The 24,164-nt window shown below is 37.2% G+C and overlaps 1 protein-coding gene and 1 long non-coding RNA gene across 3 annotated transcripts; one reads left to right on the plus strand and one right to left on the minus strand.

Annotated features, from left to right (window-relative positions):
- The first annotated feature begins 972 nt into the window (after nt 1-972).
- Nucleotides 973-23,624, plus strand: LOC106541951 (pancreatic lipase-related protein 2). Its single transcript, XM_087725862.1, has 13 exons — nt 973-1,008; nt 5,552-5,600; nt 8,281-8,435; nt 9,102-9,227; nt 10,865-10,999; nt 11,614-11,743; nt 15,995-16,108; nt 16,191-16,292; nt 17,917-18,035; nt 19,187-19,316; nt 20,857-20,968; nt 21,758-21,925; nt 22,622-23,624. The coding sequence occupies exons 1-13, from the start codon at nt 973-975 to the stop codon at nt 22,701-22,703; spliced, it is 1,458 nt and encodes a 485-aa protein (XP_087581988.1). The 3' UTR covers nt 22,704-23,624.
- LOC148043662 (uncharacterized) lies at nt 15,144-17,934 on the minus strand. Of its 2 annotated transcripts, XR_015698081.1 has the most exons (3): nt 17,646-17,927; nt 16,838-16,884; nt 15,144-16,132 (listed from the first exon to the last, which is right to left on the minus strand). It is a non-coding gene; the product is annotated as an uncharacterized LOC148043662 (long non-coding RNA). The 2 variants fall into 2 exon arrangements; XR_015698080.1 differs by having other exon boundaries at nt 15,144-16,884; nt 17,646-17,934.
- Nucleotides 23,625-24,164: the final 540 nt, after the last annotated feature.

Genomic DNA, 24,164 nt, shown 5'->3' on the forward strand with positions numbered 1-24,164 from the left:
TTAAGTTTAGATGCTGGCTTCCCCGTTGTTCAATAAAAACAAATAATGGACACAGAATGGAATGTTTTGAAGAAATTATGTAAAAGGGGTCAGGACTCTGCTTGCTAGTCTGTCCATCTGGAGGATAATTTTTGAAAACGAAATATGACAGGATGAAATTTGGAGATCGATACCTTTAAAAATGAGCAGGATCCAGCCAAAATCTGCAGACAAAAAACCGGGGGGTGGGGGTGTTCTTAATCTCTATCAGGAAAACACTTATATAGTGGCTTAGATTGTTGCCAGCACCTCTATTCTAAACTTCCCTCCTCTTTCTTTCCTGATCAGAGGACTTTATTTTCATAGAATGGGAGTTGTTTCAGAATTGAGGGATATGTATGCAACATTTACACATTCCCATTTTAATTTTTAAAAGTTAAAGCAGTCAAATCCTTTTCTTACATGAAAATGTATTCTTGTAGTTATGACAGTGTTAACATTTAAGTGTGAGTTTAAAATGTTAAACAGCACATAGATGGATGGATAAATTGCTTTGGCACAAAAACTTCGTCAAGCATGAAATCATGATGGTGGGGGGAGAGAAGAACAGTTATTTGAATTGTTTATGACTGAAATATTATGACAGGACTATATAAAAGGGAACCTAAAACACTATTAAATTCGATGGCGCAATTATCATGATGCATGGCTGATTCTCTTGAAAAGTAACAAATAATGAAACTTCAGTGGGAGTCACTTGGAGTAGAATCCATTAAGATAATGATAGCAGGAACTATCCAACCCCAAATTTTGCAAACAGCCAGCCCAGCCCACACAAAAAAACCTGCTTCATTATCATTTATGGACAGAATGCACACCTGTGCATCAATCAATCTCCACTTCCCTAAAAAGTCACCTTACATTTTCTCTTATCAGAAGGGTGCCCTGAAAAGTAAGGGAGGAATAGCACGGTATTGAAGGAGAATATTCTGAATGGAAGACTTCACAGCATTAAGAAATCTTAGAATGGTAAGTGGCTAATTATACATACAATAGGGATGAGAGGGCAGGATAGGCAATTGAGTGTAAGAAGATATAAATGCAACTACTAAGATGCTACTGTTTGGCATGGGGATTGGGAGGAAAGAAATATTGGGGATAAAGACTTTTATCATGTACCAGTATTACAAAAAAATATATGCAAGAAACCATGTATCCTTAATAGAAAAAAGGAATGTTGGAAATCGTCCAGAGAGGGTTAGAGCACATTTCCCTATATACACCTAGGAACAGATGAATTCTGCCAAGTTGCTTTTCTCTAATACGCAACTCTTTAAAAACTCAGATTCTTCCCATCTTTCCATATAAATGTTAAAGATGAGACACCTTCAAGAAAAGGTAGCAGACATATTTCAGATGGTTATGAATCCATAATCAATTGAATCCAGTTTTTAAAGCTAAACACTCAGACAGTTGTGCCTGGTTGATCAAATCTGATTCTATCATCTATGCAGTTTTGAGAGGTCTACTCTCTTTGTGAAGAAAACTGCAAATGTTATTATGTTTTAATTAAATGAACCAAATTAAATTGTCATTGACCCATACTTATAGTTTCCATCTAGATTTTTTTTAAAAAAAAAAAACCAATTCCCATTTCCTTCCCATTTTATTCCTCTGTATATCTAGTCAGGTTCAGTTCTGAAATGCTCTTCCATAATTTTCTAAATCGCTACTGCTTATTTGATGCTACCTGCCACTGTGATAAGATTGGTTACTTTTACAAGCTCAAACACTTTCCCAACACAAGAGGGATTTTTTTAAAAAAAATAGGATAAATGCATTCCAAACATCTTTTTCATGCAGTGGAAAGGGAATGAACAAAAGCAGGATCCTGAAAGCTATATACAGAGTAGGAAGTGGAAAAAAATGGACCTTTGAATGACATATGGTGATTAATGGTAATTAATTTGTTTCTCTCTGCTAAGTTATTCCACAGCCTCACTCAAGAAAACAATTATTTCGTGAAACAAAACTTTATTCCAAAGACCCAAATGCATAACCAAATATAAAAAGGAGAAAAACAATCTGAATAACATTTTTTGTTTATTATTTACAAAATTGCTAAGAAATGGTTGTTATCTGTGCAGTGCCAAGAATGGATGATTTTAGTAATTGCTGAAACAGTGTGAGAATAAAACTTTATAATCTTATGTCTGATTTTTAAAAAAATTTAAATTTTGAATCATTTAATTCAAACATTTGGTAACCATATGGATATGGTTATCCTTGACAATCTATCCTCCACCCTTGTCTAGTTAAAGGCATTTACTAACTCATTTCTATTCCATGTGCGGGCCTGAATCCTGACACCATACTGCCCAGATAATCCATTTTCTCTGGAATATTTGATTCACCACCATTGTCCCAATGGTTATGCTCAGGGAGATTCACTCCTTGACTACCTCCACCAGCACTGTAGATGTCATTTCTGCCAGTTCATCTCCTGCAGGCTCCCAGTAAACCAAAGAACAATCTAAGATTGGCCCACTGAGAGAAGCTACTGCGAGACAATTTTATCAAGGGCTCAGTATATTGCTGTCTTTAGCCCAGTAGGGTTGAGTCCTAAGTTTTGTTTTGTTTTGTTTTATTCAGAAGCCATAACCACACAAAATGAGCATTTAGGGCTTTATTCCAAAGCAGTATAAAGAAATAAAATAATAGCATAATATGAGATAACATTTTAAGAATATTCTGAAATTCTGAAGAATATAACAGGACAATGATCAAATAGTATTGAAGAAAAATGAAGACTACAATTTTATTCATTCATTCATTCAAATTTATAGAGCCAATTTGTTGGAAAACTGCCAGGCAAGTAAAGAGAATTAGCCTTGAGTCATTGCATAACTGCAGGAAACCTAGGACTGACTACCACCACCCTCCAAATTCTGTGGAACCTTATTTGTTTGTTCCCCAGAGAACAAAAGCAGTCTGGGGAGATTCCTGTATTATAGATTACAATAAAGTAATCAACTTGAATTTTTCCCATGTTGATCTGTTTCTTGTGCCTGATACAACTTCGCATTTGTGACTATGACAGCTATCAAAGAATATTTGAGAATACTGAAGGACACAATATGACCAATAAAGCACATTCGTACAGTCAGGAAATCTAAAATATGAAGTTGGTAAGAGCCTTTCAAAACCAGCAAATATGCAACACTGTCCCAGTTAGGTCTACATTAAAGTTATATCCTGTGGCAATTTTTCTTAAGTTATATTGGCTCTGATCCACCATTACTCGCACTCCTTTTTGATGATTTTATCTCATTGGAGTTTGCCAAGGAAAAGTTATTCATAGTTCTTGGAAAGCTATTTGGTTGTAATGTTGTATCTGCCAGTTCTGCCAAAAATGAGACCATTGAAGTTAAGAAGGAGTGTATGTCATGTGGCCAGCTGTTTTTTTTGAAGTTTTTGGATTGACAATATGAAAGATGATCCTACTTTATACAGATGATCCACAAAGGGAAAATCAAAGTATAACTTAACTGTTTAATGACTAAAACAAATGCTTATTTAATTTATAATTTAATTTATGTTACATACTCAACCATTACATCGCAATATAATGTTCTATGTACCATGCACCTAAAGGAATCCAGTTCATCTTCCTCCACAGTCTTTATATGAACACCACAAGGTCATCCCAGAATGACAGTAGCAAATCAGGCCTTCAGCAGATTCACCTGCCAGATTGTCAAGAAATTCTCCAAGCACCATCAGAAACTATTGGAATCCATGAGGCAAATCATTTGATTAGGTCCAGCCCTAGGAACAACTCAGAAGGAAGTCAATTGCACTTGGGCCAGGAAATGATCCAACCACTGCAAAGAAACAGTAGTAATGTTCCATATACCCAGATCACAGAAACCATTTTTAAAAGAAAGACAAAGTGTGTTCTACATGCATGGGACCCAGGCATACCTAAGACAAGCACATGGTAGCCAAGAAAGCCGTTACCTTCTGGGCCCAACTGAACCTCAGACATGGAGATTGAAATTCTTCAACACCAAAAGGCAAGCAATTGTCACCAGCAGTTCAGCAACTAGAACCAGAACCAGAGGCCAAGGGAAGAACCCTATCAGTATCAAAGAAGTCAATACACCAATAGGCTTGTCTCTATAGTCCAACTTAATATATAAGCATTTTCTCCACGCCAGAAATAGAAACCCTGTTACCCTATTAGGTAAGGGTACCTAATAGATCAGTGCTACCCCTACCCCAGTCGTAATCTCTAGGCTGAAGAGGACTCCAAAACCAGCAAGGCATATTTCAGAGACAGTAATACCACTAGCATCACCTAGTTGGATCTTAGTAATACAGGTCTCCCTGCTCATTCATCTTTAAATCATGGAGGTGGTTTTCATGCAGATGTTTAACACACACCCCCAGGCCAGAGATACAGTTCTGCATATAATTTGATAAAATACAAGATTAATGTTGATCAGTTGAATCAGTTAAATCCCTTTAATATGACTATTTTCTGCAATTTTACTAGACATGTTTTTCGAAAGCAAGTCCATCTCTGTTCAATGACATTTAATGCACACAGTATTACAATTTTTTTAAAAAAATTGTGAAGTGATAATTAAAATTTAAAACTGGCTGATTTAACTCATAACCAAACAAATGTTGTCTATTTCAAGTTTTTCTCTCATTTCATAAAAATGATTTGCTTTAACTACATAGTGTACAAAATTCTTTATAGAGGAAATCTATCTGGTCACTTAGAGTCAACACCAACTGTATCAGATAATCAATCAATCAATCACAAGCGTATAAAATACTACAAATACCTGTAAGTTTCACTTTCTCCTTTTAAAGCCTAAAATCACATTCTCAGCTACTTGAGAGAAGATACTGTACAGCGCTTAGAGTACTGGAGAAGAATTTAGTATCTATGAGGTACAACATATGTTGTCATACAGCTGGGTAAAATGAGGTGTCTGGACTTTTAAGTTCATATACTGTATGTACTATTCACCTAAAAATCTACCTTGCTGCCATTCAATTGTATCATGTGGCATGGCAGTCTTAAAGATATTGTCCCTATGTTGTTGAAGGTCATCATGAAAATCCCAGTCTGTTGACTGGAATTCTACTTTCTCAGAGAGTCAAGGACATCTTGCCCTGCACCTGAAGTGACATGACTGGGAGGCATCTCCAGTTGGGATGGTGCCTGATTGGACCATGTGATGGGGAAAACCTGGAAACTTTCAGATTCGGGTTTACCCAGATGTGCCAATATGGCATCTCTAATAAAATGGAACTTTGAGGAAACTCAAATCTCGGAGTCTTCTTTCATTGGGAGTGTTACTTGGAACCCTGACAATGATTACATTTCACTAAAATCAATGTGGTAGGCTCACAGAACTCATTTGAATGTGATACAAGGTTAGATAACACTGAGCTTAAATTGTGTAAGCAAATGTTTGACGAAAACGAATTCAATTGAAATGAAGTGCTAATGAGCTTTAACGAGACTTAATCTATTTATTCAAATTTATTATAGAGTAATCTAATTTGGATTGTTGTCTACTTCCTACTTGGCAGAGCAGAAGGTAAGGCAAAACACCATGTATTATATTTTGCCTCAGAACAATTTCATGTTTGGTTTAACAAGGAAATAGATAATAATACTCTTTATTTTTCACATTTTATATTGATTAATATAAATGAATTTCACTAATTAATATACCAATTTTTGTCAGCTATATCAGCAAGTAAATACAGCTACCAAACCTAATGAAGTTACATGTATTTTGTAGGGTTTTAATATGTGTGCAATTCCATCATGATGTCAGAATGTCATGTGTGGATATGTGCATTTGGTTACCGTCTACAAGAATGGCGGAGCTCTTTCATTTTTAGAGATTTCAGATCTTTTCTTCATTTGTGCTTGCTGAAAATGTCGTCTTTCCCCAAACACTATAGTAAAAGATTATGGTATTTTCTTGAAGAGCAAGTGAATATTGATAGGGTTATGACTTAGCTCCATTGAATTTTAAATTTCCAAGGTTTCTCTTGGAAAGATAATTTTTTCCCTTAACTAGTTGTCAACCACTTAAAATCTTATTATAAGTTATATAATGTGTGTCAAAATCTAATTATCTTATAAATGTGATAAATTGTTCCCCTTCTTTAAGTTTGTGGACTGTGTAGACTCTATGGAGATTCTCAGTCATCTAGGTCATGGTTGTCCCAAAGGTGTTTTTTCAAAAGGCAACTGTTCTTTCTTTCTTTGCATTAAAGACATTTTGCTTCTCATCCAAGAAGCCTCTTCAGTTCTGAACTTATGGTTGGATAAGAGGCGAAACACCTTCAAGCAAAAACAAAGTAAGTCCAATTGCCTTTTGAAAAAGCAACTTTGTGACACCTGGATGAGAACCAAATTTTAGAGGAGTAACATTAAGCTATAGATAGTCCTCATGTAGCAACTGCAATTGATTTCGGTGCCTGAGTCATTAAGTGAAGTCATCACTAAAATGAAATTCAGGTCACTTTGATTACAATTTTATTTCAGCTTTTCCTTTGCTTTGCAGTATCAGAATCAGGGGTGGGTTCCTGCCAGTTCCAATCTCTTCTATAGAAAAGGTTCCACAAATCTACAGTGCCATTTAGAACCGGTTCCAGTTCCTTCTCCCCGCCCATCTGCCCATCATCAAGATGAAGAGTGAGAGGAAGAATTCTAGGAATTGAAATCCACAAGTCTTAAAGCTGTCAAGTTTGAACACCCCTGGGGTTTTTTCCTAAAGGGTTAGGGGTGCAAGGGTCTTGTAACTGGACAGCTTTAAGACTTGCGTGCTTCCAATGTCAAAGTTTCTGAGCCAACATTTTGGTTGCTAAGCAAGAGCGTTGTTAAGTGGGTTTCACCACATTTTATAAGTTGGCCACACCCACCCAGTCACACGACTGCCAAGCCACTCCCACATGGTCACATGGCTGGCAATCCACTCCCACAAAGCAGGCCACACCCACACAAGAGGTTCTAAAATATTTTGAAACCCACCGCTGATCAGAACGATACAACTCCAAAGAACTGGGTGACCCCAAATGACAGGAAAGTTTCTGGAACTCAATTCACAACTAAGCTGGGTAAAAGGGCAATCTTATAGTGTTTTCCCCCACTAGTGGAAACATTCACCCCAGAATGGGGAAAATTACCAAAAAGAAAATTAATATCTGAATTTATATTCATTTTAGCAGAAGAAATTACAAGCAAATAAGCAGACACAAAACAGGGAGTTCAGGTTGAAAGAAGTATATAAGTGCCATCTGTTCCTGCTTAGGAACAAGCAAAAGCCTTCAGTGTAAAACTGATTAGGATACTGCCATTTTCAGCCAGCAGTGCCACCAGGCCAGAGGGATCTAATCAGCTAATGAAGGTTAAGCTTGTTAACTCGCAGTTAGCAGTTTTTAGGGATGCCCTGTATTGCAGATAAAAGCAATTCAGGAAGAGATGGCTTGTTTAAGCAATCTCTCTGCTCTCGGGGATGAGGAGGGGAGGAAAAAACTGATGAGGCATAGGACAATGCAATACTGTCCTGCAGGTATTTGTTGTTTACCAACTGCCTCATTGAACAATTATTCCAAGTTACAACAGAATAATAAAGCTTTTCAGCCGTTGCATTTATGACCATTGCAGAATCCCCATATGATTGCCATTCAGACCTTTCACAACCAATGTGCATTTATGACTACTGCAGTGCCCCAGGGTGAAGTGATTACCATTTGTGTGCTTCATAACTGATGTGAACAAGCAATGATAAGCAGGGTTGTTAGAGACGGCGGAGTTCAAATCAAAAGTCATGGCAATGTGATGTTTCACTTACTGACTAGTGTTTCTCTTAATAATTGAAAGGAAAGTGAGGTCATATGCCATTACGGTCCGTGATGTTTTGCTTAATGACCATAGTACTTAGTGACAGTCACAATTGCGGTTGCTAAGCAAGGATTGTTATGAATATGTGACACACACATTCTGCAAAGTTCGTAAACTATACATTCATCACTATTGTAATTGAAATGATCATTGTTTGACGCCTGTACTTGGTTCAATTTATCTGAAAGGCAATATGTTAGAGAAGGCTGGTATGAACATTTAAAATAGTTAAAATGAGCTGTCCTAGAGTTATCTGCAGTGAAATATTTGTACTTACAAATGTCTAAAAAGAATGAATTTTGAAAAAGATATATGAATGAAATTAATCGTTTTCAGATTTTGCTTTGTATACCTTCTAGCCAATGAAGTCTGTTATGAAACAATAGGCTGCTTTTCTGATAAACCCCCTTGGTCAGGAATACCTGGGAGACAGCTGTTCGGCTTACCAGTATCTCCAGAAAAGATGAATATTTCTTTCTCACTTTTCACAAAAGAAACTGGAAATCTCTCACAAGTATGATTATTATTATTAATCTGATTTCAAATTAGTTACTTACTTTGCAAATATCTATTTTTTCCTCTTTCATACAATCCAGAAACAGGTGGATTTATTTTTTAGATTGGCCCATTAGATGGATAAAAATGTATACTGAATAAAGTATTTTAAAATGTTAGTTGTAGATCAATGCATTATAGTTATTAGGCCAGCAATTGTCTGAATTAGTGTTATTCATATTTTAGTTACCTAAAATACCAAACTGGCTAAGTTATTTTGTTGTTTTCTTGCCATCTGGATAACAGCAATGGAGTGGTAGACTTGTTCCATGTGTTAGAAAGAGAAACTGTGAAGTTAATTGGTAAGTTGTCAATTGGAAGAAGCCAGAGACATCTGTTTGTAATAGAGTATATGATTCTAGCTACAGTACATGTAACTAAAAGATATACAATACGTGGCTTCAGACTTTAACAACAGCTTTTACCAATTGCCTAGACTTGGAAATAAATGGAGCAAGAGCCATTGAGCCCACTCATATACATTTATTTCTCATTAAAAATATAGAAGCTGGTTAAGTTTGGCTTATAAAATATAGGGCCAAGAAAATATGTTATATTCTTTGATTCAAAAATGTTAGACATTTGAAAGAATTGGTTATATCATTATCTTTAAATTCCCCTGCAGAAAATAATGTACAATGAACTATCAAGTGTCCAAAATTCTAACTTCTCCCCATTGAGGAAAACTCGCTTTGTTATCCATGGATATACAAGCACTGGAAAATATGGCTGGGTTGTGGAGATGTGTTTGGTATGAGATTTCTTTATTCTGGGGGAAAAGAGGGGAAAATTTTAATATGCCTCTTTTGCTTAACAGATATATGATTTATGTCAGGTGACCAGACGTCCCGCTTTTGGCGGGGCAGTCCCAATTTTTAACCATTTGTCTTGCCTCCCACTGTGTTTTTAAAAAGTCCCGATTTTTGGAAAGAATGCACAACAAGTAGTATTTCAGTTTCACTCCAAAGATTTTGCAAAATCCACCGATGACTTCTCACTATGCTAGCTGAGAGTTTCCATTAGAGGCTGCCTGAGCTGCTCCCTCCCATTGGCTGGTTGCTTGGGGCCACATCCCTCCCGGCTCTTTTCCCACCCATCCCCGCCCCCACGAAGTGTCCCCGCCGTTCCCTTAATTGCTGCCGTACGGTCTTGGAAGGGGTGTAGTGAATTCTCCTATGTCGAATCGGGTTCCCGCGCTTCCAAATAGAATTCATTCTCACTGTTCCCTCTTCAGACAGTTAACAAAGGGCGAGAGCCCCCCAGATGGGCGGATGGGAGAATTTCTAAGTGCTTGCTGTGGGTGAGTGGGCGAAAGGGCGTCGGCGGTGCTGCCAGGACCCACTGCGCGAGGGCAAGGGAAGAGTGGGGCAGTGCCTGAAGGAAGCCGGAGGGAGGGGGCTCAGAGGGATGGGGAGCCAAGATGGCGGCAGTTGAGGAGGAGGAGGTCTCACAGCCGCCGCTGCCACCGACACTGCCAAGGAATTGCAGGATGAGGTGAGGCCAGGCCGGGCCCAGTGAGGCTCCTTCCCAGGAGGGGTACTTCTGGGTGCTCAGGGGTGGAGGTGAGAAGGAAAAGGGGGGGGGGCGGAAGAGCTGGGGGACAAGGCCAGCTTTTGGCGGGGCAATCTGACAGGTCAAGGAGGGGAGGCAAAGGGGGACCCTCCGCTCAAGCCTTGCTGAGGCTCCAGACTACACCACCCATTGCTCTCTGCCAAGCCTGTTCTGTGGGCACGTGCGCCAGGACTATACCCTCCCATTGTCCACAGCAGCAGCCCCCCCTTGCATTAGTTTCTCCTCCCCCTCCCCATATCTGTATGCTTTTGACACCCAACCCTATATTCCTTGTATTTCTTTCCCCGGCCTTGTGTTTTGTTCCTAGGATTACAATTCCCACCATCCACAACCTCACACTCCCCCCCCTTCCCGGTCAATGGTGTCCCACTTTACCAATGTTAAAATCTGGTCACCTTAGGTTTACGTCATGGGTTGGCAATCTAGAATCCATCAGAGGATTGCTGTTCCAAACAACCATCCAATATTTTCATTGGTTGCTGTAAAATAATCATTTTTATTTATAATAATGCCCTTGGATCATTTACTGGGTTTTGTTGTTTTTCTTTCCTTTGTGAAACTGGAGTGTTTTTATTTTCATGAGTCATAAGATTTCAGTAGGCATATCAGTTGCTACCCATAAAGCACTATGATGTTTATTATATGTGCCGATGTACAGGAAATTGGTAGATGAGCCAGGACTGTGTGGCTTGGGGCTGAATTACAAATCCCTGTGGAACTTAAGAACTCAGTGACCAGGTATTTTTTAAAGGCTCTATTTTGTTGACATTAATCATCCAAATGTAATTTTTTTTATACATCACTTCGATGCTATAGCTTCTGGTGGATGTGGAAGACATTAACTGTTTTGCCGTTGACTGGGAAGATGGAGCTAAATGCACCTATTTCATTGCTGGCAGCAATATCCGTGTTCTTGGAGCAGTCATAGCTAAATTTATCATTACTATGATGGTGAGATTTTAAGTTAAATATATTATGAAACATCAAAGGCCCTGATACTACCTGCAGAAATGACATACTTTCGATCTATTTACCAACATAACTGTATCAGTTGTACAAAGTAAACTTAAAATCATTTTATATATTAAAATAGGAATATTTAGATCAAGCTCTAAGCCAGGAGCCTTGGCAACTTTAAGACCATGGACTTCAACTCCCAGAATCCCACAAGTCTTAAAATTGCCAAGGTTGAACAGCATCATGCATCTTTTCAGAGTCTCATATGAACTAGTATGTTCAAATCTAGAATAAAATTAATGCTAATTTTTCTAGATCTATAAATTATTTAATTTTGGAGTACTATATTGCAATTCCATACAATTTTAATGGGTGAAAAAAAATTGGCAAGAATATTCACTTTAAACCATGGGTCAAAGTCTGTCTGGTGGTTGTTTATATTTTGAAGCTGAGTAGCTGTAGAGAACTGTGGTCAATGTAATCAACATCATTATGATTCCTAAAAATAGGTCACTATTATTACAATACAGGAAAACATCTGCTTCATCTGCAAATTGTAGGAATGTTGTTTTACTTGCTAATTATTCTCCCCTTTCTTAAATTACTAGAAAATCTATCAGTATTGTCCTTCCAACATCCACCTCATTGGCCATAGCCTCGGTGCTCATACTGCTGGAGAGGCAGGAAGACGACTTCAATATGTTGGCAAAAAATCTCCTGCCATTGAAAGAATAAGTGGTATGCTATCCAAAGTTTCACACATTGCAATCTTGATTGAAAGACAGGAAGTCTTGAAGTGGAAGTCAATCAATCAGGGGAACATAACCAGGTTAAAGAGAAAATAAGTTATTTCTGATAAGTCTTAGCATTCTTGAAACATGAATTAAGCATTCTGCTTAAGAAATGCTGCAAATCTTTTCATAAGCACAATTTCCATTATCCATTCTTTATATGTATATAATGTGCCTTTTGAAATTGGACATGTTGGCTGCAATTAATGTGAGTTCCAGGTGTAGCTATAAAGGAAGAGACATCTCCGGAACTTAAAATATATTATCCAATTAGCTTTCGTTAGCCTCTGCTAACATCATCAGAGTGTAGAAACTACTATTGAAGAGATATTTGTCTTTATGCATCATTTATCAATTTGATCATTTTGCCTAGGCCCATCCAACTGCTTCCCACCTAATATTAGCTCTGTCATTTTTGCCTCAGACATGTTAATCGATGGAGGCTTAGATCTTGTTGCTTCCTCCCCTATCGTGCACATATGTGTGTATGTGTGTACACATACGCATACACATATAATACATATACATATACATATATGAAAGCATTAATTGCAGCCAAAATGCCCAATCTCAAAAGGCAGCATGCAAGAGTCATGGTGGCGCAGTGGTTAGAATATAGTATTGCAGGCTAATTCTGTGACTGCCAGCAGTTCGATTCTTACCAGCTCAGCCTTCCATGTTTCTCTGGTCAGTAAAATGAGGAGCCAGATTGTTTGGGAACAATAGTCTGACTCCATAATCCAATTAGAGAGAGTTGTAAAGCACTCTGAAGTAGTATATATGTCTAAGTGCTAATGCTATTTATCTCCTTTTTTATCTCCCAGTTTCAGCCAGGTGGAGACTGTTCCTATTTCTACCCTTTCCCATTAAGTAAAGAAGCTAGTTCAAGAGTCTAATGATATCTGTTTCTAATTTTCACTGAAGAAATTAATTAGAAGAATAAGAAACAGGTGTAACATTTTGTTCTGCTGACATAAAAAGCTGGATAGCCATGCAGGAATATTGAATTGGCTCTGGCCATATACACATATCTTGTTATGCTATTACACCATTCCATCTCTCTTGTTTTCCTTGCTTTCTATTTGTTTCTGTACTAGACACTCTGTTCTGGCATTGTTTTGTTTTAATATTTGGGAAAGCTACAGAGTGGGTTGCAGTTGCAGCTGGTATTTTTTCTTTGTTTTTCCTATATGGCTTTTTTTAAATAAAGAAACGTTAGAACATGCTGAATATAGATACAAAATTTAGATGCCCTCCATTTTGAAGGATAATAGTCAATTGGACTGAGATAGGTAACTATACAAATAGAATAAGGGCCTTCTGTACAAGATATTAGTAATCTGAACATTCCCAAAAAATTCCATTCCTTATTACCTTTATGGCACTTTAAGGACAAGAAAAAAAAATCTGCCAGTATGCAGCTCTTAAAGGGTAACTTACAAATCTTAAGGAGCAAAGACCAAAGTTTTGTATATCCTTTTATTTACCATCAAGAGAAATCAAGTAGTACTTCAGACTATATATGTGTTTCTAACCATAATGCGTCCCTTTTCTCAGAATTCCAGGTTTATGTAAGAAAGAATAGTGACCACCAACCGATTGTTAATTTCTGTGGGTGTCAGATCGCAGACCCCCACACCACAATTGATAGATGGGTTTCATTTCATCTAGAGATCCACCAGGACAGAAAGATAAAATGGGCCAGAGTGGATATGATGGATTTGACTGAATACAGGAAATCTGATCAAGCCTTGACTCTGGTAAACACAGTTACCTCACTTTGTACAGATGTCAGCATTGTACATATAATCTGTAAACAGCTAAATGAAAGTCTAGAAAATTCTTAACATAAAAGCTTCTACCTAGAAAGTCTCAGTTAAAAGGCCCTCATTGGTTTGATTCAGAGTACGGTTCCCTGAGAAAAATATGCATACAGCATGGAATTATACATCAAATAATAATTATTTTGCTATGCTAGCATTCAAGAATACCATTGAGTTCAAGAATCTTGATTACTTGTCCTTTCTTTGATTAAATTTAGAGTCAGCAACCAAAAATCCAAATCCAGCCTTTTTCTGGCACTCAGTTGCAGGACTATTATGGGAAGGTAGTTCTCCATGGACACCCCTATGCCTGCTTCCATATGGGAGGAATGTTAATAGTCAATTATTCAGTCATGCCTAAGGGTAAGCACAGGATCCCTACCAAGAAAAAATAGCACCAACAAAGGAGACAGAGAAGGCTGTATACTGGCTCCCATTCTGTTTAACCTTTACATCAATGACATCCCAATATCCTTCACTCTTCCGATGTGCATATTTAAAAAAACAAAAATATAAATATTCTGTTTTATGCACAAATGACATGGTATTGATGCCACAAATCCAGATAGGGATGGGAAGATTATTGGGGCAGGTTTAGTACCGACTGTACACCCAATTATCTGAAAATCAATAATTCCAATACTAAGATAGCTGTTTTCAGAAAGTGAAGCAGGTATAATTGAACCCTAGAGTCAGAATGCATAGAACAAGTCAAGTCCTATTTATACTTAGGACTTGTTTTCACAGAAACAGGTTCCAGGTTCGCATATTTTAAGAGGAGTTCTTCAAGGGTTACAGCCTGCACCAATACCAAAAGGCAACTTATCAACCACACCTACCCAGATTGACTAATTCCAATCATAAAGGTATATAATAGCAAACTGGTCCCAATGACCACATGTGGCACTGAACTGTAGAGATATATAAATGCCCCCTTATAGGAACAGATACAATGTACTTTTCTGTAATGTATGTTGGGATTGGATATCTTTATGTCAGCCCCAGAAGTAAGGGCAGAGTTGGGTTTAAAAAGCCATTTAGTTATTAAAGTATTTACTTATTGTCTGAAGATCCTATCCATGGACCTATATAAACTACCCAAGCTGTATTTTGAAGAGCAACTACACAACAAGCAACCTTGCACTTGGGCCCTCCAATTTTCAAATGTTAGACCTCAATATGGATTCTCCATCCAGTTTCCAGTCCAATGAGATCTAAAGGTTGAAGAAGCTTTCAAACAAAGAGTTATTGATGTGGTTGCCCAACATTGCAGCACTTAAAAGTCTCAAATCTCTGAAGGGCTGGTTCATCATAAATGAATTAGAAAAATATTTAACAACTTAAGTACATCTCACCATCTCAGAAGAGCTCTTTCTAGAGCTTAATTCAAACAACTGGATTCCATAAGACCCAGGAGGTTTCATGGAGTCTCAATTGAAGACAGGTTCGTTATTTGTGGAGCACCAGCCATTAAAGAAACGGGAAACATTCTTGTCAACTGGAAATTGAACTCCTTGGAAAGGGTTGCTTATTTAGGACTTTATTTAAAAACAGAAAAATATTGGGGCAGCTAGGAGAAACAGTCTTCTTGGAGGAAACAAACCTGCACATTCTCACATAAGGAGTCTTCCTTATCCTTCATTCCAATGGCATCTCAAAGAGGACAGAATACCTTGATTAGTTTGGAGTTCACTGTAGGGGTAACGATTTATTGGGAAGTTCTGTTTTCTTTTTAACTATTTTCAATTTGGATATGTTTTATATATTTGATATAATCAGTTGACTTAATAAAGTTCTTCCATTTTGTCTTGTACAATTTTATCTTATCCTTTCACTTTATCTTACCTACTATGGTTTATTCTATTTTATCTCATGGTAGCTGTTTTATCTCACATCACTATATCTCATCTCATTTTCTTGTACTTTACTCTGGCTGATGCTCACATTTGATATGGTCAATTGACTAAATAATAAATAAATGAATGAATTGCAGTCAACCTGACTTACCAGTACCAATAGTGGGTCACTGTAGCTATGGTTTCAAAGTTCAGCAGTACAGTTCTATGTACTTTTATCTGATTATTTTAACTGAAGCAAATCCTATTTACATGTGAAATTGTTGATAGATTTATCATTGCCATATGGAAAATATTAACATGTGTTTGTGATTGCACACCTTGTTTCTTATGCTAAATGGAATTAATCAAAATGCATTGCAATATAATGGCCTTCTTTTATGTATTTTTATAGATTCATTATTACCAGTCTATTGTAGGACTGTTGATGTGCATTTTCAGTCCAAAAGGAATATGCATGCATGCATACATACGTATATATTCCAATTCTTTGTGGAGTTAATATTTTTCTCTATATAGGTTTAGATCCAGCAGCGGTGGGTTTTGAAGGATTCCCTGAGATGGTCCGGCTAGATCCTTCTGATGCTGGATTAGTGGATGTCATACATAGCAACGGTGTCCGATTTCCTTTAGGTAAATGGCCAGATACAACTGAATCTTGTGATAGAAGCAATAACAGTGATTAATCATGTAACACATTTTGAATTTATTACAGGACTTGGGATGTTTAATGCAACTGGTGATATGGACTTTTATCCCAATGGTGGAAAGCGTATGGTTGGATGTAATGATGTAAAAGAGGAACAGGAACAGGAAGGTAAGGTAACCCTATCTTCATTTTCCTAAAGGTAACCCTATCCTCATTTTTCTAAATGTAACCCTCTCCTCATCTTCAACATTTACATTCATAAGCATTATACTGCCAATAAAACTCTAATCCAGACCAAGTCCCTTAGGATTGGGTAGATGAATTGCTCTGATTGCCCATCAGGATTGGGTTACAGGTTTTTTTGAAGTCAGAAGCAATGAGCACACCAGTATAAGTATTTAAGGCTTTATTCCAATGCAATATGAGAAAATAGCAACATAATGTTCAGAACTACTAAAGGTATGAAAGAAGAAAAGAAAAAAGAATGATTGTATGCTCCTTCTGCTAATAACTCCAAATTTTGGAACTCCAAAATGATAACAGACAGCAAAGCCTTTCAAACAAGTGACTATACAGCACCGTTCCAATGAAATCTCCATCTCATGGGCATTTCGGGCAAGTTAATATGGACTCAACTGTCATTAATCACACCTATTTTCATTAACTTTATCTGATTTGGTTCAACAAGGAAAAAGAGGAAAGGTTTCCCTTACCTTGTTCTTGAAATGCTTCACCTACTCCTGCCAACAATGAGGCCATTCTAAGGATAAGGAATATTTATTTATACTAGGTGATTTATAGCAAGAATGAGAAAGATCATTTCCCTCTACATGGAGTTTCATACCAAGGACAGAAGCAAACAGATAAATGTTTAATTCTATTATACTGAACATATTCAACCGTTAAAATAAAAGTATGGCTTTCTATGCACCCTGTACGGAAGGGAAAGAGATACACAATCATTATCCAATTCATCTCTATCTATCTTGCAGCAAAAACCCCATATTCACACCTTAGAGGCTGGACCTCACTGCCAATTAGCAAGATAATTTATTTGAAGAATAATGAAAAACAAAACAGAATAATGGACACAAATCCACAGTAAACTAGGACAAACATCATTTGAAACAATACTCTTCTAAAAATAAATAATGTTTTTGTGCACTGAACCTGTACTCTTTAAAAATATTATTTTGTCTGCCAAGGAATTCAGGAGATGGTCTATGCAATCATCCATGGAGGAAAAGGTAGAAAAAGATTTATGTGTGATATATGTTTGAAGTCTATCACACCAATTTCATTTTCCACTAAAAATCAAAGTGCTATTATTTCACATTTTGGGGTGACAATCGTGAGAGGTTCTGGTGGTCCAACAAAGAGGGTGAAAGGGCCCCATTTAGCCTATTAGGTGGCATAATATTTTACTAAACAAGTTATCCTAGGCTTTTATCGGGTTCCCAACCAATAGCTACCATGATATTACATTATAATTCTTTCTCCTTCTAATTTATTCATGCTCACAATAATGTACTCATTTGATTTATATTCCACCTCTTCTCCGTGAACTTAAGGTGTCCCTTTGTTACTTTTATCCTCACAATAATATCCCTGTGAAGTACGGTGGGCTGAAAGATAGTAAATGAGCAGGAGCTTAGCATTTTAATTAAAACAAATCACTTGCAACAGACAAAGCAGAACAAAATGACATTGTGCTTAACTTTAGCTGTTTTCATCCTGAATGCAATCAGGCTTCCATTATAGCAAGCAATGATAGAGTTATTTCTTTTGCTAGATATTCGTTCGGTTGGAAATTGCCATCACTCACGAAGCCATGAGTACTACAAATACAGCATCGTCCACCCTAGTGGGTTCCTGGCCTATCCCTGCGAATCATACAAATCTTTTCAAGCGGTAAGCATGCTATTCTGCCCTGGTTCAAATCCAATTAGCTTCTTTAAATAGGTTCATTCAAAGTATAAGCATGGCACTATGTGCTGGAGTTCATTTGTATTAAAGTTCAATATAACTAAAGAACAAATCCACATTTTTAAGGAAAAACAAATCCATAACATCTAAGCTTTTGTTCTTGGCATAAGGCCTCAACTATGTGACATGCCACAAAATGTTGAATGTGTTCACACAATACATTTTCCTCAAAATAACCACCAGTTCTAGGTTTTAGTAGGAAATTCCTCTCCTGCACACCATTATCTTCTTGCAACTGCTGTTTCTTCTACTCACTTCCCGAAAGCTGGACTGAATGAGTGCGCTTGCTGCAAATGTAAAAGGATTAGCCACAGGCCAATCCTTGTGGGCAATAGTGGATATCGTATCAAAAGGGGGTGATGGCAGGTGTCCTTACCACTTTCCCATATGTAGAATCTGGCATAAATCTATCTGTACAAACCACTTTCCTGTGACCTCTTGTTTAGAAATTAAACTGTCACCTTAACCTTTCCCTGTCAGTGGGTTAGTGGTAGGGAGAGAGAGGCATTAGTAATAATGAATAACTCAAAGCAACCAGGGAAGCCAATGGAGCTGAAATACACATACAACAGTTCATTTAGTGACTTAAAACAATTCATTTAGTGACCTTCGAAGTTCGAACATTGAAAAAAATGACTTATGACTATTTTTCATACTTACAATAGTTGCAGTATCTCCATGGCCACATGATTAAAATTCAGACGCTTGGCAACTGATTCATATTTATGATGGTTGCAGTGTCCCAGGGTCATGTGATCCCCTTTTGTGACCTTCTGACAAGCAAAGTCAATGGGGAAGCCAGATTCATTTTACTGCAGTTGTTATTAATTTAACAACTGCAATAATTCACTTAACAATTGTGGCAAGAAAAATAAAATGAGGAACTTAACAACTGTCTCACTTATCAGCAGAAATTTGGGGTCATAAGTGGAAGATTACCTGTAATCACATCTACTATTTGCAGTTTGAGGTGCTAAGCCAGGATTGCAGTGCATACTTGAACGTACAATAAAAATTATAGTGGAAACAGTGAAAAGACTTGAAAAAAGGTTTGGAATTAATCTATTTTATCCTAGGGAAATTGCTTTCCATGTCCCACAGAAGGCTGCCCAGTAATGGGTCACTATGCTGATCAATTCGATGATAAACTGAAGAAAAGAAATCAAACCTACTATCTAAACACAGGATCTAAGGAACCCTTCACCAGTGAGTACATAAAGTATGTCTGAATACTCATGTAACCAGTGAATCTGCAAAGAAACCTACTAATTTAGGATTGATTGTGATTGTCAGTACCAGGGTCATGTTTCTAAAATTTAAAACTGTATAAGGAGCTATAACTTTCTATTTATTATGTGTAGCACGAACTGGAATTATCATGCACGTTCATGCTGACAAGATTGTAAGAAATTGTCATGTTTTCTTACCTGGATGCCTTCATGGAGGTTGTAAGGAATATATAACTAAATTCACAACCAATGTCTTTTGACAAATCTGGAAATTTAACTACAGTAAATGATTAACTATCAAACTAGATCAATTACTTATCCTGGCTGGTCATATATGCAAACATAGCATACGTATATTTTAGGAGGCAGTTCTAGTCTCTAAATTTGGAAAGACATACTGCCACGATTTATCTTCCAAGAAAAAATAATCCTATTAGAATTTCAACAGTCAGCAATTAATCTTTTTATATATAGGATGAGTAAAACATGTTTAAGGAGTGTCCCAAAAGTGCTTTTTCAAAAGGCAACTGGACTTTGTTTTTTCCTTGAAGATATTTTGCTTCAGCTCTGACTAAAATCAGTCAAAACTAAAGAAGTCAGTCAGAACTGAAGAAGCTTCTTGGATGAGAAGAAAAACATCTTTTAAAGAAAGCAAAGTTCAGTTGCCTTTTGAAAAAGCATTTGTGGGATAACCATGACTGTGGGATAACCATGACCTGGATGACTGAGTATCTCCATAGATATGTTTAAGGGTACACACAAACACACACACACACACACACACACACACACACACACACATATATTTTTCTGTACGAGCTACTTATAGCTTGTCTATACGAGATTCTTACGTTCTTCAAAAAAAAAAGGAAATGTCTTCTCATTGGAATGTTCTGCTTGATATTCTTTGTTGAAACCTCCTCTGATTCCACATTACATCCTTTTCAGTACTTCACTATTTCCCAAGGTGGTTCAAATTTGAATTCAGAGGAGAAACATATCTAGGCTTTACAATATTTGTATGGTGCTAAATATCTCATTTTTCTTTCGTTATGCAAAAATCCACTTTTGAATGAAGGTGCGATATTTAATTTTTTTTAAAAAATAAACACATGTTTGAATACTATATATTTAAATTCTTGTTTTCATATCCCAGCCCTTCAAACTGTTATAATTGAAGATGAGGGATGATATTAAATTGAGTTTGTGGGTAAGATTACCATCAATTAAGACAAAATAGAAAATATCTTCTCTTAAAATTATATTCCCTCTAGGATAATCTGCCAGATGGGAAATATTGCTAATGGGCTGGGGAAAGTAAAGCCCTTTAAATATTATTTATTAAAATGTCTTAAGATTCTTTAACATTATAAACTTTTTAAACAATCATTTTTTTCCTACTTCTTATTTTAATCTCATTAACAAAAATGAATACCCTTGCCTAATTGTATTTCATACCTAGCTATTTTGTATTTATCTAACTGTTGCATTTACAACACATGTGTGTTATTACCTAGGTTGGCGATATAATATATCTGTCAAACTAAATGGAATGAAAAATGTAAGAGGAGAAATAAATATAGTTTTCCACAATAAAAATGGAGATATGAAGGAATATCCGATTACGAGGTATATATGCTTTCTTGTTGCAGATTTTGTTAATTTTAGAAATAATTATATCAATAATTCAATTAAGAGTTTTTCATATTTATTACATGTAGAATACTTCCAAAGACTTCTACACATTCTACCTCCTAATTCATGGATTAGGTCTGTTTTATGAAATAACAAATTAAAAAGGTAGTAACATACTCCATAAGTGATGTAAAAGAAATTAGAAAGTGGGAAGCGAAGAAGTTAGGAGTGTTGTCCTTTTTTCAACAATAAAAGGATGTAGTTTGTAAATTCTGTTTTAATACCTGATGAAATGGGCTATAGAATCAGCTTTCAGGGAGATGAAAACTTCATGTGCGGCAACTGTGCATATGAAGTCAGACACACTGACACAAATTTGTAATTTTATATAAATAAATATTTTTTACATTTATATTTATAGCAGACAAGATAGTCAGGAACACAGGAACATCATGAGGTAAATCAAACAGCATACAGAACACACACAGAAGAAAAAGGTGAGGAGAAAAATTAAAATTCTCCTTTATACCCACAGCAACCAATCATAGTGTAGATTGCTTCAGCATGAGCCAATCAATCAACTACAACTGTGTATTCTGGCCCATGACACACTTTACTGTTCCAGCTATTAAATTAAATATCCTAACCCTCATCCAATCTGAATTATTTCAATGAGATAAATTGTGAATGAGCAATATTAATATCACAGAATAATTAATTGTGAAGTTATATTAAAAAAAACTATCCTGATGCTCTGTAATTTCTTCAATCATATTTTTACAGCGGAAACCTTAACCGTGAACAAATCTATTCAAAGCTCACAGACGTAGAAATTAATCCAGAAAATGCTTCAAGGATTGAGTTTGTTTGGCACAAGCAATTCTTTACTTTCTTTTGGGCTCAACTAGGAGCAGAAAAAGTAAATCTTACCCGTGGGCAGGATGGGCGCAAGTAAGTATAGCCATACTTAATTTTCATGATTCATATCAAGCTTTATTTGATAGCCCAGGGGGGGGGAAAATCCCAGGATTGGATTTGAGCAAGGAATTGGGATTTGAACATACTGAAATCCACTGTTTTTGGAGGGAACTATTGATCTGCTATTCTGAAATGCTAGAGTGAATACATAAGCATGAACTACATCCCCTCTTGCTACGTATGCAGTTAGACTTCTTTTTACTTTATTTATTTGTTAGCTGGTTTTGTTCAAGGAGGGTTATTGTAATTATAAAAATATTGATCAACAGATAAATAAGCAGTATAAATTAGAAGCAACATCTCTGAAACAATGCAAAATAAGAACAACCTCTACGAGGTTGCTGAGATTTCCAGTTCAGAATACTCTTCCAATAATTTTTCCTTTGTCACCTACCAAAACATTTCTAGAGTTATGAATGGGGAAGAAAGCTCAGAAAGTCTAGCATGAAGGGTTGGGAGAACCAAGTTTTCTTCTGATAGATCCTCTATCACAAGAACACCCTGAATATTTTGTAATGTGCACTTTTGTATTATAAATCTTTCTCTTGTCCAGTCAAAAATCTAAATCTTTAACCTTTGTATATAGTCAAAACATGGATTAAGAGATGGAAGCTAACTAACACATCTAGGATTTTTATAAGGATTTTTTTTCCCTGTCGCTTCTTCTAGGACTTCCCTTTGTGGCCAGGGAACAGTAAAATATGAAGTACCTCAAATGCTTACACCTTGTGGAATACTAAAGGAGGCATAATCATAAATTGTAAGAGTAATGAGGAACAGCTTCTTCATGTGGCCCCTGAAAGAGCTTGATGGTTTGAAGTATGATTTATTAGAAAAATCTTCTGTCGTTTCTTTTCATCGTCTCAGTTCGGAACCCAATCATCATAATTGTTTTAGGTTTAATAAAATAATAGGTATCAATTTGTTTCAAAAGAAATAAAATAGGCATAAAGTCTGTGTGTGTGTGTGTGTGGAGAGAGAGAGAGAGGAAGAATGAACTATGAATAGAAAAAATAATGAATGCTGCTTAGGATATGGAGTATTACTTGACAAGACACTTCTCTGTAAATTTGCTTTTTAATTTTATGCATCTGATGAGTTTATGTTTATAAACAGTGAGAATTTGCATCTTTCTCTTATTTCTCAGAGGTTTTGTTTAGATTGTTGGGAGCAATATGTGTTCTGACTTAAGATTCCTGAGACAGTAAAAAGCACACGCTTAGTCCCCAAAACCTTCTTTTTATTTCAAGGGCTGTGAATTAGTCACAATTAGTTTGTAAAGAGTCCAACAGAAATCTGCCAAAGTCTCTGGGATAAAGCTGATAAGCACCCACCTTTATCTCCCTTGAAACCCTGCCAAAGACCTAATTGGCAATTAGCAATGCAAGGCAACACTGAACACAGAATCAAAACAGAGCTTCAGACTTTAAACTGACCAGAACGAACAAAGTTGCTTCCTGCAAAGGCCCACATGCCTTTGTTCTTCCTTTATGTCGTATGGGAGGGGCCAATCATCTCCAAGCCTTACTCCTGAGTCATCCCTTTTGTCTTAACTGTTCTTGCCTTCTGGTAGCTCTGTGCATGTGCGCACTGGGAACAGGCTCCCCTGTTCCTCTGCATCGTTGATGTCTGACTCTGGAGGCTCCTGAGGCAGCACATAACTCCCAGATGGCCCTGGTCTAGGATGACCAGATGTCCCGCATTTGGCGGGACAGGCACGCCTTTTCATAATTTTTCCTGCGTCACGGGCCATTCTCAAAAAAACCCACTTTATTTTGACACTCACAGCTCGCTCGCTTCCCCGCCCATCAGCTGCTAGCTCGCTCACTCATTCTGCTCTACACTAAAAATCTAAGCCAGCCCAGCCTGCCACTCACTGATTGGCCTGGACTCCAGCCAGGGGTGGAAAATTTTAAGCACGCTTAGCACCCCATGCAAGTCTCCATTTCATTTCGTCTTTGCCGTTTGCTTGCTGTTTAACTGGTGAGTAACGGTACCGGTGGGAATCGGGAGGCTTCGCCGCTTCGGGTGGGCGGTGACGGCTTTTAGCAAGGAAAGGCCTTCCCTTGTGAAGGCCTTCCCTAGGGAGGCCGCGGTCTGGCTTCCCCCCCGCCTCCTCCACTAGCCTTTGTCCCTCCACAGTAGGGCGGCTAGGGGGAGGAGATGGTCCTCCTCTCCTCCCCCTTTGCGGAGTTTCCCTGTGTCTCCCAGG

This window comes from Thamnophis sirtalis, unplaced genomic scaffold, assembly GCF_051295495.1.
Source record: "Thamnophis sirtalis isolate CommonGarterSnake01/CBP01778 unplaced genomic scaffold, rThaSir2_p1.2 scaffold_11, whole genome shotgun sequence".
In the NCBI taxonomy this organism is placed as follows: Eukaryota; Metazoa; Chordata; class Lepidosauria; order Squamata; family Natricidae; genus Thamnophis; species Thamnophis sirtalis.

Excerpts from the sequence above, each read along its gene's own strand:
- LOC106541951 (XM_087725862.1), top strand. The coding sequence starts at position 973 with ATGGAAGACTTCACAGCATTAAGAAATCTTAGAATG. Across the intron at positions 5,601-8,280 it reads CCTACTTGGCAGAGCAGAAG|CCAATGAAGTCTGTTATGAA; the intron begins GTAAGGCAAAAC and ends TATACCTTCTAG. Across the intron at positions 21,926-22,621 it reads CGTGGGCAGGATGGGCGCAA|GACTTCCCTTTGTGGCCAGG; the intron begins GTAAGTATAGCC and ends CGCTTCTTCTAG.